This window comes from Aegilops tauschii, chromosome 3 (assembly GCF_002575655.3).
Source record: "Aegilops tauschii subsp. strangulata cultivar AL8/78 chromosome 3, Aet v6.0, whole genome shotgun sequence".
NCBI lineage: Eukaryota > Viridiplantae > Streptophyta > Magnoliopsida > Poales > Poaceae > Aegilops > Aegilops tauschii.
Genome location: NC_053037.3, coordinates 431369464 through 431384920, shown reverse-complemented (window position 1 = coordinate 431384920; position 15457 = coordinate 431369464). Strand labels below are relative to the sequence as shown.

The 15457-nt window shown below is 43.8% G+C and overlaps 1 protein-coding gene across 1 annotated transcript; it reads left to right on the top strand.

Annotated features, from left to right (window-relative positions):
• Positions 1-6338: 6338 nt before the first annotated feature.
• Positions 6339-11513, top strand: LOC141043004 (uncharacterized). Its single transcript, XM_073511920.1, has 8 exons — positions 6339-7473; positions 7687-8174; positions 8229-8292; positions 8605-8882; positions 9111-9552; positions 9748-10031; positions 10140-10756; positions 11270-11513. The coding sequence occupies exons 1-8, from the start codon at positions 6339-6341 to the stop codon at positions 11511-11513; spliced, it is 3552 nt and encodes a 1183-aa protein (XP_073368021.1).
• Positions 11514-15457: the final 3944 nt, after the last annotated feature.

The window sequence follows — 15457 nt, the reverse complement described above, 5'->3', positions numbered from 1 at the left end:
CGCGAGTATCCATGAGTTGATTATGCGATATGCATCAAACAATTTCAGATTCATAATACTCAATCCAACACAAAGAACCTCAAAGAGTGCCCCAAGATTTCTACCGGAGAAACAAGGACGAAAACATGCATCAACCCCAATGCATAGATTACCCCAATGCCACCTCGGGAATTCACGAGTTGAGTGCCAAGACATAGATCAAGTGCTCTCAAATCCATAAAAGTATTCAATCCGATAAAACGGAATCTCAAAGAGAAAATTCAATTCATCACAACAAGATAGAGAGGGGAAAACACCACATGATCCAACTATATTAACAAAGCCCGCGATACATCAAGATCGCGCCATCTCAAGAACACGAGAGAGAGAGAGAGATTAAACACATAGATACTAGTACAAACACTCATCCCCATGGGTGGACTACTCCCTCCTTATCATGGTGGCCGCCGGGATGATGAAGATGGCCACCGGTGATGATTTCCCCCTCCGGTAGGGTGCCGAAATAGGGTCTAGATTGATTTTTCGTGGCTACAGAGGCTTGCGGCGGCGGAACTTCTGACCTAGGGTTATTTCTGGGGGTTTATGTATTTATAGGATTTTTCGACGTTGGTTTTACGCGAAGATGGGCCTCGAGGTGAGCACAACCCATCTGGGCGAGTCGGACCCCTCTGGCGCGCCCTGGTGGATTGTGCCCTCCTCATGGCTCTTCTGGCCCTCGCACAAAGCTTCTAGTGCCTCTTTTGTTCCAAAAATATCATCAAAAAGTTTCGTTGCATTTGAAGAACTTTTATTTCTGCATAAAAAACAACACCATGATAGTTCTGCTGAAAACAACGTTAGTCCGGGTTAGTTCCATCCAAATCATACCAAAACCATATAAAATTGTTGTAAACATGGCATGCATACTTCATAAATTATAGATACGTTGGAGATGTATCATTGACCTGGACATGGTGGCCCCAGGCATCGCCTTAAAGTCTCATGTGTGTAATCATCCAGGCTGTGTTGAGTGGTCGACAGCATGATGGGTCATGGTCCCTCTAGAAACACCGCTCCTCGTGGATAACCATTGGATGCGTGCTCCCCTCGGCCACCGCACGACCAGAACGAATGGCAGTGAGCTCGCCCATGGTCCGCTGACTAATCGCCGTCATATTGGTGTGGTGCTTGTCAAATCGGGGTAGGACTAGGACCTGTGGGTCATGGCCACCGGGATGCTCCCATGATTAGAAGCAGCGAAGAAAGCCCATCAATCATATCACCATGGTAAACAATGGGGCTGACCCTATTTTCTTGTGTATGTAACCTAACCAGTGAGAATGTAACCTACATCACCAATTGTAGCGCTAGGGAATTGTGGTACATATTGTATCTGTCCTTGCCCATCGATCATGACCCGGCCGATAATGTACATGAGACTATAATGTCGAGTCCATTCATCACCTCGGCCAGGTAGGAACCTGTTGTCATGGGCCAGCGCTACTACAGATGGACCAGCGCTCAGACTAGGGCCGATGGGTCACTGCCGCTCCACCGACTACCACTCCAGCTAGGCCGAGATATGCCCATGATTGGATGCAATGACGAAAGCCCACCCGTCGGGCCATCAGGGTGTCCATCAGGCCTGACATTGTATCAGTCCACGCCCGCCGATCATGGCCGATAATGTACATGAGACTGTCATGTCAGGTCCAGTCATCACCTCGGCCAGGTAGGAACCGGTTGCCACGGGCCGGCGTCACTACAGATGGACTGACGCTCACACTAGGGCCGGTGGGTCATCAGCGCTGCACCGACTACCACTCCACCTGGGGGATGAGATGTGCCTATGATTGGATGCAGCGATGAAATCCCACCCATTGGGCCATCGGTGTGGCCATCAGGTTTACCTAGACATGGTGGCCACCAGGTGTGGCCTGAAAGTCTCATGTGTGTAATCAGCCAGGCCGTGTTGACTCGTCGACGGCATGATGGGTCACGGCCCCTCTAGCAACACCGCTCCTCATGGATGACAGTCGGATGCATGTTGCCCTCGGCCACCGGGCGACCATAACGAATGGCAGTGTGCTCGGACACGGTCTGCTGACCGATGGCCGTCGTATTAGTGTGGCGCTCGTCAGACCGGGGTAGGACTATGACTTGTGGGTCATGGCCACTGATACGTCTCCAACGTATCTATAATTTTTTATTGTTCCATGCTATTATATTATCTATCTTGGATGTTTATATGCATTAATATGCTATTTTATATCAATCTTTGTGACTAACCTATTAACCTAGTGCCCAGTGCCAGTTGTTGTTTTTCCTTGTTTTTGTCTTTTACACAAAATCAATACCAAACGGAGTCCAAATGGAACAAAACTTTTTGAGGATTTTTCTTGGACCAAAAGACAACCACAGAGCTTCGAAAAGAGGCCAGAAGACCCACGAGGGAGGCACAAGCCCTCAGGGGGCTCCTAGGCTTGTTGGCGCCCTGTGGCTCTCCTAACCCTAATCTTGGCTCTATAAATACCCAAATATTCCACTCACATCAGAGGGCACACCAAAAATATTTTTCCGCCGCCGCAAGTTTTTTTCTCGTGAGATCCCATCTTAGGGCCTTTTTCGGCACTCTACCGGAGGGGGATTCGATCACGGAGGGCCTCTACACCAACCTTGCTGCCCTTCGAGGATGTGTGAGTAGTTTACCACAGACATACGGGTCCATAGCTAGTAGCTAGAAGGCTTCTTCTCTCTCTTTGATCTTCAATACAATGTTCTCCTCGATGTTCTTGGAGATCTATTCGATGTAATCTTCTTTTGCGGTGGGTTTGTTGAGATCTGATGAATTGTGGATTTACGATCAGATTATTTATGAATATTATTTGAGTCTTCTCTGAACTCTTTTATGCATGATTAATATAGCTTTGTATTTCTCTCCGATCTAACGATTTGGTTTGGCCAACTAGATTGGTTTTTCTTGCAATGTCAGAGGTGCTTTGTGATGGGTTCAATCTTGCAGTGTCCTCACTGTAACATCCCAATTTTCCTGAATTAGGATGTGATTAGATCATTCATATGCATATCATATTTTTATTGCATTATTTGTCTTTCTGCAATATTCGAATCATTATGCAACTAAAGGAAATTTATTGGAGCGGAGATAACATGACTTCTCCCCTGTTTTAAAATGTTCATAATGTGAAGAATATTATTTCCAGTTCGTTTGATATGTTCTGGTAATTTTTTTCAATCTCCAAAATATTTTAATTGTGTGTTATTTTATTGTTTGTGTGGCCTTTTGCATCAAAATGAATTTCCAAAATTGCATTAGAATTGGAACTAGTGTTCCTGTAGTTTATAGCTATAGGGCTATTTTTACTGTGTGCCTAGGTATTTTTATTTAGATTTTATATTGTGTATGTTATTTTATTTATTTTGTTTTCTACTGCTCCTTTTGTTAAAAAAAAGCGAGCCGGCCAGCCAGCCAGCCAGCCGGCCCAGCAGCGGCGCACCACACCGCTGCGGCCCACCTTCCTCGCGAAGCGGTACGCGCCGCCGCACCGCTCGCCCGACCCGCACCCGATCCGCTGCCCCTCTCTCGCTGACGGGTGGACCCCGCACCCATCTTCCACCCCGAGCCAGACGGAGCCGCGCCGCGCGCACGCCGAGGCCGACCCGGACCAATCCGACGCCTGGTTCGACCCCGTGCACCCCGGAGACTTCACGCCCGAGGAGAATCCCCAGGGGAACCCTACCGAACTTTTGCCCCGTCCTTTCCTCGACCGCACGCCTTGCCGAGCTCGATTGGATCTCGCCGGAGGAGCTCCAAGTCGCCGGACGCTTCCGTCGTAGTAAGAACGCGCCGAGCCTCACCGCCTGCTCCGTTCAATTCCCTCTTCAACGCCGCACTCTTCTAACACCTTTCTGTTGCCGGAGACGCAGCCGCCGCCGGAGCACACCGCCGTTCCCGTCGCTGTTGCTGCCCGCAGAGGACGCCCCGTCGCCGCCCGACCTCACCTACGCCTCCGCCAGTCACCGCCGCACCCGTGCGTCGCTTCGTCTTCGCCGGAGAGCCGCCGCCGCCGACGCCCGAAGCTGCCGCCGTTTTCTCTGCTTTGCTGGTGAGCACGCGCGCATGCAAATTTTCCAGCCAATCACGCGTTGACACTTGGCACGGCTACAGTAGACGCCACAGTAACCGCTACAGTGTTCCAGAACAGAGTTTTCTTTTGTTTTATTTTCAGATTTTCACCAAAACTTCAACTAGCTATATCTTTTAACCTATATGTCCAAATTAGGTGATTCTTTTTCCTGTGCACTCACAAAAACCAGCACTTTATAACAGTACCAAAATGTCACATGTTTGCACTTTTCAAATTTGAATTCGTTCGAGTTTGAATTAAAACTTCCGGAGGCCATAACTCTCAAACCGTTTGTCGATTTTAAGTGATTCTTTTTGCGTTGTGACTGTAGTGCAATTTAGGTGCTGTTATGCTGCTATTGTTGAGTTTCAAAAATGGTTTTCTTGCTGTTGGTTTTATTTTGGTTCTATTCGTGTTCTGATGATTGATTTTTTTAATTATGTGAAACGTGTAGATTGTCCGGAGTGCGACGCGAGCTATTGTCAGGAGTGTGACTTTCTGAACCAGAACCAATGCAAGTTACATGTTGATCATCCTTTACCTATTTTTTATATGCATGTAGTTATATCACACTATGAATATATGCATGTATAGGATTAATATATAAATTTTGCTATGCTGTTGAGCTATCTTCCCGTGTTTTGCAAATCGTGGTAGTTGTAGCTTGCTATGCTTTATAGACGGGGGTGGTTCGTGTATTCATTGAGCTTATGTGAGGACTATAAATATAACAAATTGAGTAGTAATTAAGGACTTAATTCACCTCTGGGCGGAATTGGTATTGAAGGGTGGTTTCAAGAACATCATGATTTATACCCTTTGAATGTAAGTGGACGGCCGCCCAGGCTCAAAAGATCAGACAGACTTAGTGACTAGTAGCTTCCTTGCGCAACCACTAGCTAAATGGGCTCTGGCTTAGTTGAGTTGTTTGTGGGATCCTCGCCCAGGTAAGCTAGCAGATGTAGATATGAGTAGGTGTACCGGCTGCCAGGGGTGGAGGTGACTGCTTCTGAAAGACTTCGTCTCAATCTTCGGGTTGAGTCTAGTGTGTAAAGTGTGCAAAACTCTGCAGAGTATTAAAACTAATCATGATTAGCCGTGCCCCCGGTTATGGGTAAATTTGAGCGACTATGCCATTACAGTTGTTGGATGATCTTGACAGATGTGACACTTAATAAATTTGTTGGGCAACTTAATAAAGGGTAGGTTGGAGTTGATTTTTCCAACTCAACCTTGTGTATTTAATTGTAGTAATAAAAGAACTAAATAAAAATTTGACTATTAGGTAGTTATGAGGACAAAATCAGCTTTCTGCAAAATAAACCCTCAAGCCTTCCTTTTGTTATATTATGCATATACATGTAGGTCTGCTATATTATTACTCCTGTGTAACTTGCCAATACATTCCAAGTATTGACCTATATGGCTGCAACGTCTCATGTTGCAGGATATTCAGACGAAGAGTAAGGTACCGTTAGGGTCATGAGTCTGCACTCAGCATTGCCAGTGGGCTATGATGGGACTCATCGTTATTTTCTGCTACTTTCCGCTGTTTGATTGAATAAAGCTAGCCAAGTGCTATGCATATTGTTTTATTTTATACATTCTGGATCATACGTTGTAATAAATGATGCACTTGCTATTCTGGTATTCGTCTATACTGTGTGTGCTAGCGAGTTCGATCCAGGGACTAGCACAGTAAGCACAGAGACTCAAATCCTTCGAGGTTTGGTCGTTACAGATGGTATCAGAGCAGTGTGTTGACTGTAGGACGTGATCCTAGAAAATGGATTAGAAAAGCCATAGGAGTGAAAATTATTTTATAAACCAACTATACTTCTTGCTGTTTATTAGTTAACCCCCTCAAGTATCTTGAATAGTTAAGTAGGAACTAGTGCTGAGACCACCATTCATGCTTGCTTTATATTGCAACGTTATCGTGTTAGCGTATCTGATTATGCCCACTTTCGTGGTATGAAGATACTAGACTGTTTGCTTGATTGGTAGTTGTTTGTTAAATTGCTTAGTGTCGAAATTATTCGAATACATATATAATATTATCATATTGTTTGTTGTTTGTTTGTTTGTTTGTTGGTGTTATTCGTTGTTGTGTTTTGTTGGCTTGATCATATTATGCTTATGGGGAGAATATATTTATATATACATAGCGTTTGGCCCTATTATATCTATAACTCTTCTATGCTTGCCCACCAGATGCCGCCGAGGCGTGATAATAGGCGTAATGCTGCAGGAGGAGACAACAATGGCAATGATGTACCGCCATACATGCAGCAGTTGCTTCAGGGACAAGCTCAGTTGATCGAGTTGCTTGTCCAGAACCAGAACAACAACAATAATAACAACAATCCACCTCCACCTCCACCAGTGGATATGCTTACCAGGTTCTTGAGGTTGAATCCTCAGAGGTTCTCCAGTTCCCCTGAACCTATTGTGGCTGATGACTGGCTCCGTGCAGTCAATAGGAACCTGGAGACGGTCGGATGCACAAATGCAGAGAGGGTGAGGTTTGCCTCACATTTGTTGGAGGGTCCTGCTGCAGCTTGGTGGGACAACTACTTGGTCACTTATCCCATTGCTACTATCACATGGCCTCAGTTTCAGGATGCTTTTCGTGCTGCACATGTGTCTGCTGGTGCTATGAGTCTGAAAAAGAAGGAGTTCCGCAGTTTGCGCCAGGGAGGTCGCACAGTTAATGCGTATGTGGAGGAATTTAATAATCTTGCATGTTATGCTCCTAATGATGTTAACACTGATGCAACTAGGCAGGAGAAATTCTTGGAGGGCCTTAATGATGAGTTGAGCCTTCAGTTGACAGTGGCCACTTTTAGGAATTGTCAGGACCTGATTGATAAGGCTATTGTGCTGGAGGGAAAGCAACATGCCATAGAGAATCGCAAGAGGAAGTACAACAACAATAACAGGTATAATTCAGGACCACAGCAGAAGCCACGCACTTCATATCATGGTAATGGAGGTAATGGACATAATCATCATGGAGGTAATGGGCATCATAATCACCATGGAGGGAATGGCCACAACCATAATGGCCACCATCATCACAATGGGCACAAGAGTAACAATGGCAATGGTAGAGGTAATGGTAATGGTGGGAATAATAACCAGAGCCACCAGAGTATGCCTGTGCAGAGGGATATTAGTCAGGTTCAGTGCTATAAGTGTAGGCAGATGGGCCACTACTCCAATGCTTGTCCAAAGAGCAAGAACGGTAATGGGAATTCAGGAGTGAGCAAGCCAAACCCCATCCAAAGGGGTCATGTTAACCATGTTAATGTGGAGGAGGTCTACAATGAACCTGATGCGGTGATTGGTAAGTTTTTGATCAATTCAATACCTGCGCTTGTTCTTTTTGATTCTGGTGCATCACATTCATTCATATCACGGGTATTTGTGGATAAACATAAGCTGTCTACCGTAGTACTTAAGTCACCTATTCTAGTAAGTTCTCCGGGGGCTGAGATGGCAGCAAGTTTGGGTTGTTTTCAGATGCCTTTGTCTATTAGGAAGCATGTTTTTCCTACAGATTTAATTATACTGAAGTCACAAGGTCTGAATATTATTTTGGGTATGGACTGGATGATCAAGTATGAGGGTCTTATTGATTGTGCCAGTCGATCTATTACTCTCAGTGCACCAGGAGGGAAGAGGATCAAATATGTATGTAAGTATAAGCATAAGCAGGTACATGTGAACTCTCTTAAGGGGGGTAGCCTGGAAGAGGTGCCAGTCGTGCGGGATTATCCAGATGTGTTTCCACAGGAGTTGCCAGGTATGCCACCGGATAGAGATATTGAGTTTCTTATTGATTTAATACCGGGCACTGGACCTATTGCAAAGAGACCGTATAGAATGCCTCCTCAAGAGTTGGAGGAATTGAAGAAGCAGATAAGAGAATTGCAGGCACAAGGATTTATTCGCCCAAGTTCATCACCTTGGGGAGCTCCAGTTTTGTTTGTGGAGAAGAAGGATGGGACCTTGAGGATGTGTGTTGACTATCATTCTCTGAATGAGGTAACCATTAAGAATAAGTATCCTTTGCCTATGATAAATGACCTGTTTGACCAGTTGGAGGGAGCTACTGTGTTTTCTAAGATTGACCTTCGTTCTGGTTATCATCAATTGAAAATTCGTGAGCAAGATATTCCAAAGACTGCTTTTACTACGAGGTATGGGTTGTATGAATATACTGTTATGTCATTTGGATTGACTAATGCTCCTGCATACTTCATGAATATGATGAACAAGGTGTTTATGGAGTTCTTGGATAAATTTGTGGTTGTTTTCATTGATGATATATTGGTATTCTCCAAGAATAAGCAAGAGCATGAGGTGCATCTGCGTTTGGTATTGGAGAAACCGAGGGAACATTAGTTGTATGCCAAGTTCAGCAAATGTGAGTTTTGGCTGGATGAGGTAGCTTTCCTTGGACATGTTGTGTCAGGTAATGGAGTTGCAGTTGATCCATCTAAGGTTGCTGCAGTTACAGAGTGGGAGACACCTAGGACAGTTGGAGAGATTCACATCTTTTTGGGCCTTGCAGGTTATTACAGGAGGTTTATTGAGAACTTTTCCAAGATCGCAAAGCCTATGACTGAATTGCTGAAGAAAGAGAAGAAATTTGTTTGGACTGATGAATGTGAAGCCAGTTTTCAGGAGTTGAAGCAACGTTTGGTTACAGCACCAGTCTTAACTCTGCCGGATATACATAAGGACTTCCAGGTATATTGTGATGCTTCTCGTCAAGGACTTGGGAGTGTTTTGATGCAGGAAGGTAAAGTTGTTTCATATGCTTCACGTCAGCTTAAGAATCATGAGCATAATTAGCCTACACATGATTTGGAGTTAGCCTCAGTTGTGCATGCATTGAAAACTTGGAGGCCATATCTTATTGGTAATCATTGTGATATATTTACTGATCATAAGAGCTTGAAGTATATTTTTACTCAGAAGGATTTGAACCTCAGGCAGAGGAGATGGTTGGAGCTTATTAAAGATTATGATTTGAATGTGCAGTATCATCCTGGTAAGGCTAAGTTTGTTGCTGATGCATTGAGTCGTAGGAGCCATGCTAATGCAATTAATATTGATAATATGCCACCCGAGTTATGTGAACAGTTCAGGAATCTCAGGTTGGATATGGTTCCTAAGGGATATTTAGCAACACTTGAGGTAAAGCCTACTTTGCTTGACAGAATCAGAGAAGCTCAAAAGAATGATAAGGAGATTGCTGAGATAAAAGAGAATATGGTTAAAGGTAAGGCAGAAGGTTTCCGTGAGGATGAACATGGAGCCATATGGTTTGAGAAGCGTATTTGTGTACCTCAAGATGCAGATATCAGGAAGTTGATTCTTGAGGAGGCGCATGATTCACCTTATTCTATTCACCCAGGTAATACTAAGATGTATTTGGATTTGAGGGAAAGATTTTGGTGGCCTAGCCTGAAGAGGGAGATTGCTGGGTATATTGCAACATGTGATGTGTGCCAGTGAGTTAAGGCGGAACATCAGAGACCAGCAGGTTTGTTACAGCCATTGCCTATACCTGATTGGAAGTGGGATGAGATTGGTATGGATTTCATTACAGGTCTACCCAGGACTCGATCAGGTTATGATTCTATTTGGGTAGTTGTTGATCGTTTGACTAAAGTTGCTCACTTCATCCCAGTAAAGACTACTTATACCAGTGCTCAGCTAGCAAAGATTTATATGTCTAAAATTGTTTGTCTGCATGGAGTTCCAAGGAAAGTAGTGTTTGATAGAGGTACTCAGTTCACATCCAAATTTTGGCGTCAGTTGCATGCATCCTTGGGCACCAGGCTGGAGTTCAGTACAACTTTCCATCCACAGACAGATGGGCAGACAGAGAGGGTAAATCAGATTTTGGAGGATATGTTGAGAGCTTGTGCTTTGGACTATGGGTCCAGTTGGGATGATAATTTACCTTATGCAGAGTTCTCATATAATAACAGTTATCAGGCTAGTCTGAAGATGGCACCATCTGAGGTATTGTATGGTAGGAAGTGCAGGACACCGTTGATGTGGGATGAGGTTGGAGAACGTCAGTTCTTTGGACCAGACTTGATCAGGGATGCTGAGGAGAAGGTCAAGTTGATTCGTGACAGGCTAAAGATAGCACAGTCCAGGCAGAAGAGTTATGCAGATGCAAAACGTAAGGAGGTGACATACGAGGTAGGAGACCGCGCATATCTTCGAGTTTCACCACTTCGTGGAATTAAGAGGTTTGGAATCAAAGGTAAGTTAGCACCACGTTTTGTGGGGCCTTACAAGATCTTGGAGCGTAGAGGAGAGGTAGCTTATCAGCTGGAGTTGCCAGAATCCTTGTCAGGAGTTCATAATGTGTTTCATGTATCTCAGTTGAAGAAGTGCCATGCAGAGATGATGGATGTTCCATTGAGGGACACGGTGCCACTTGAGGCAATTCAGTTGGAGAGTGATTTGACATATGAGAAGCCTGTTAAGATTCTGGAGACAGCAGAGAGAGTTACTCGCACCAAGACAATCAAGTTATGCAAGGTTCAGTGGAATCATCACACAGAGGAGGAAGCTACCTGGGAACGAGAGGAAGATCTCAGGCAGGATCACCCACACCTATTTGCAAGCCAGCCCGAATCTCGAGGGCGAGATTCATCTTAAGGGGGTAGGTTTGTAACATCCCAATTTTCCTAAATTAGGATGTTATTAGATCATTCATATGCATATCATATTTTTATTGCATTATTTGTCTTTCTGCAATATTCGAATCATTATGCAACTAAAGGCAATTTATTGGAGCGGAGATAACATGACTTCTCCCCTGTTTTAAAATGTTCATAATGTGAATAATATTATTTCCAGTTCGTTGGATATGTTCTGGTAATTTTTTTTCAATCTCCAAAATATTTTAATTGTGTGTTATTTTATTGTTTGTGTGGCCTTTTGCATCAAAATGAATTTCCAAAATTGCATTAGAATTGGAACTAGTGTTCCTGTAGTTTATAGCTATAGGGCTATTTTTACTGTGTGTCTAGGTATTTTTATTTAGATTTTATATTGTGTATGTTATTTTATTTATTTTGTTTTCTGCTGCTGCTTCTGTTTAAAAAAAGCGAGCCGGTCAGCCAGCCAGCCAGCGGCCCAGCCAGCCAGCCGGCCCAGCAGCGGCGCACCACACCGCTGCGGCCCACCTTCCTCGCGAAGCGGTACGCGCCGCCGCACCGCTCGCCCGACCCGCACCCGATCCGCTGCCCCTCTCTCACTGACGGGTGGACCCCGCACCCATCTTCCACCCCGAGCCGGACGCAGCCGCGCCGTGTGCACGCCGAGGCCGACCCGGACCAATCCGGCGCCTAGTTCGACCCCGTGCACCCCGGAGACTTCACGCGCGAGGAGTATCCCCAGGGGAACCCTACCGAACTTTTGCCCCGTCCTTTCCTCGACCGCACACCTTGCCGAGCTCGATTGGATCTCGCCGGAGGAGCTCCAAGTCGCCGGACGCTACCGTCGTCGTAAGAACGCGCCGAGCCTCACCGCCTGCTCTGTTCAATTCCTCCTTCAACGCCGCACTCTTCTAACACCTTTTTGTTGCCGGAGACGCAGCCGAACGCCGCCGCCGCCGGAGCACACCGCCGTTCCCATCGCCGTTGCTGCCCGCAGAGGACGCCCCGTCACCGCCCGACCTCACCTACGCCTCCGCCACTCACCGCCGCACCCGTCCGTCGCTTCGTCTTCGCCGGAGAGCCGCCGCCGCCGACGCCCGAAGCCGCTGCCATTTTCTCTGCTTTGCTGGTGAGCATGCGCGCATGCAAATTTTCCAGCCAATCACGCGTTGACACTTGGCACAGCTACAGTAAACGCCACAGTAACCGCTACAGTGTTCCAGAACAGAGTTTTCTTTTGTTTTATTTTCAGATTTTCACCAAAACTTCAACTAGCTATATCTTCTAACCTATATGTCCAAATTAGGTGATTCTTTTTCCTGTGCACTCACAAAAACCAGCACTTTATTATAGTACCAAAATCTCACATGTTTGCACTTTTAAAATTTGAATTCATTCGAGTTTGAATTAAAACTTTCGGAGGCCATAACTCTCAAACCGTTTGTCGGTTTTAAGTGATTCTTTTTGCGTTGTGACCATAGTGCAATTTAGGTGCTGTTATGCTGCCGTTGTTGAGTTTCAAAAATGGTTTTCTTTCTGTTGGTTTTATTTTGGTTCTATTCGTCTTCCGATGATTGATTTGTTGAATTGTGTGAAACGTGTAGATTGTCCGGAGTGCGACGCGAGCTATTGTCAGGACTGTGACTTTCTGAACCAGAACCAAGGCAAGTTACATGTTGATCATCCTTTACCTATTGTTTTCTATGCATGTAGTTATATCACGCTATGAATATATGCATGTATAGGATTAATATATAAATTTTGCTATGCTGTTGAGCTATCTTCCCGTGTTTTGCAAATCGTGGTAGTTGTAGCTTGCTATGCTTTGTAGATGGGGGTGGTTCGTGTATTCCTTGAGATTATGTGAGGACTATAAATATAACAAATTGAGTAGTAATTAAGGACTTAATTCACCTCTGGGCGGAATTGGTATTGAAGGGTGGTTTCAAGAACATCATGGTTTATACCCTCTGAATGTAAGTGGACGGCCGCCCAGGCTCAAAAAGATCAGACAGACTTAGTGACTAGTAGCTTCCATGCGCAACCACTAGCTAAATGGGCTCCGACTTAGTTGAGTAGGTTGTGGGATCCTCGCCCAGGTAAGCTAGCAGATGTAGATATGAGTAGTTATACTGGCTGCCGGGGGTGGAGGTGACTGCTTCTGAAAGACTTCGTCTCAATCTTCGGGTTGAGTCAAGTGGGTAAAGTGTGCAAAACTCTGCAGAGTATTAAAACTAATCATGATTAGCCGTGCCCCCACTTATGGGTAAATTTGAGCGACTATGCCATTACAGTTGTTGGATGATCTTGACAGATGTGACACTTAATAAATTTGTTGGGCAACTTAATAAAGGGTAGGTTGGAGTTGATTTTGCCAACTCAACCTTGTGTATTTAATTAAAGTAATAAAAGAACTAAATAAAATTTGACTATTAGGTAGTTATGAGGACAAAATCATCTTTCTACAAAATAAACCCTCAAGCCTTCCTTTTGTTATATTATGCATATACATGTAGGTCTGCTATATTATTACTCCTGTGTAACTTGCCAATACATTCCAAGTATTGACCTATATGGCTGCAACGTCTCATGTTGCAGGATATTCAGACGAATAGTAAGGTACCGTTAGGGTCGTGAGTCTGCACTCAGCATCGCCAGTGGGCTATGATGGGACTCATCGTTATTTTCTGCTACTTTCCGCTGTTTGATTGAATAAAGCTAGCCAAGTGCTATGCAGATTGTTTTATTTTATACATTCTGGATCATACGTTGTAATAAATGATGCACTTGCTATTCTGGTATTCATCTATACTGTGTGTGCTAGCGAGTTCGATCCAGGGACTAGCACAGTAAGCACAGAGACTCAAATCCTTCGAGGTTTGGTCGTTACACTCACCCAGTGACAGTAGTGGTAGTGAGGTATGTATTTGTATTGTTGCCATTAAGGATAAAAAGATGGGGTTTTACCATTTATATTGATTGGATCTATCCCTCTACATCATGTCATCTTGCTTAAGGCGTTACCCCGTTCTTGTTAACTTAATACACTAGATGCATGCTAGATAGCGGTCGATGTGTGGAGTAATAGTAGTAGATGCAGGCAGGAGTCGGTCTACTTGTCACGGACGTGACGCCTACATTCATGATCATTGCCTTTGATATCGTCATAACTTTGCTCTTTTCTATCATTTGCTCAACAGTAATTTGTTCACCCACCGTATGTGTTCTTTCAAGAGAGAAGCCTCTAGTGAAAACTATGGCCCCCGGGTCTATTTCTCATCATATATTTTCAGATCTATAAAACCAAAAACCCGAAAGTACCTTGCTGCAATTTATTTATATTTACATTATTTTTCCTTTTACTTATATTTTATATCTATCTCTATTAGATCTCACTCTTGTTCGTGACCGTGAAGGGATTGACAACCCCTTTTTCGCGTTCAGTGCAAGTGTTTGTTAGTTTGTGCAGGTGCATCTATTGGGGACTTGCTTGTACCTCCTACTGGATTGATACCTTGGTTCTTAAATGAGGGAAATACTTATCTCTACTTTGCTTCATCACCCTTTCCTCTTCAAGGGAAAAATCAACGCAAGCTCAAGAAGTAGCAGGAAGAATTTCTGGCGCCGTTGCCGGGGAGGTTCTACATCAAGCCTACCAAGTTCCTATCATAAACTCTCATCTCTTGCATTAGATTATTTTCCATTTGCCTCTCGTTTTCATCTCCCCCACTTCTAAAACGTTTTCAGAAAACACAAAAATATTTGCCTTTTTATTCTCCTTCTTTCGTTCGTCTTTTTGTTTGCTTGTGTGTTAGATTGCTTGCTTTGTCACGATGTCTCAAGAAAATACGAAGTTGTGTGACTTTTCCAACACTAATAATAATGATTTTGTTAGTACTCCAATTGCTCCTGCAACTAGTGTGGAATCTTATGAAATGAATGCCGCTTTGTTGAATCTCGTTACGAAAGAACAATTTTCTGGTAGTCCTAGTGAAGATGCTGCATCCTATCTAAATACTTTCGTTCAGTTGTGTGATATGCAAAAGAAAAAAAGATTGTTAAATTGAAACTATTTCCGTTCTCACTACGAGATCGTGCTAAAACTTGGTTTTCATCTTTGCCTAAAAATAGTATTGATTAATGGAATAAGTGTAAAGATGCTTTTATTTCCAAGTATTTTCCTACCGCTAAGATCATCTCCCTTAGGAATGATATAATGAATTTTAAGCAATTAGATCATGAACATGTTGCACAATCTTGGGAGAGGATGAAAATGATGATAAGAAATTGTCCTACTCATGGTTTAAGTTTATGGATGATCACACAATTTTTTTATGCTGGGTTGAATTTTGCATCTAGAAATCTTCTAGATTCCGCCGCGGGTGGTACTTTTATGGAAATAAAATTAGGAGAAGCTACTAAACTCCTAGATAATATTATGGCAAATAACTCTCAATGGCATACCGAAAGATCGTCTACTAGTAAAAAAGTGCATGCAATTGAAGAAATTAATACTTTGAGTGGAAAGATGGATGAACTTATGAAATTGATTGCTAGTAAGAGTGCTCCTATTGATCCTAATAATATGCCTTTGTCGACTTTTATTGAGAATAATAATGACTCTGTGGATGTGAATTT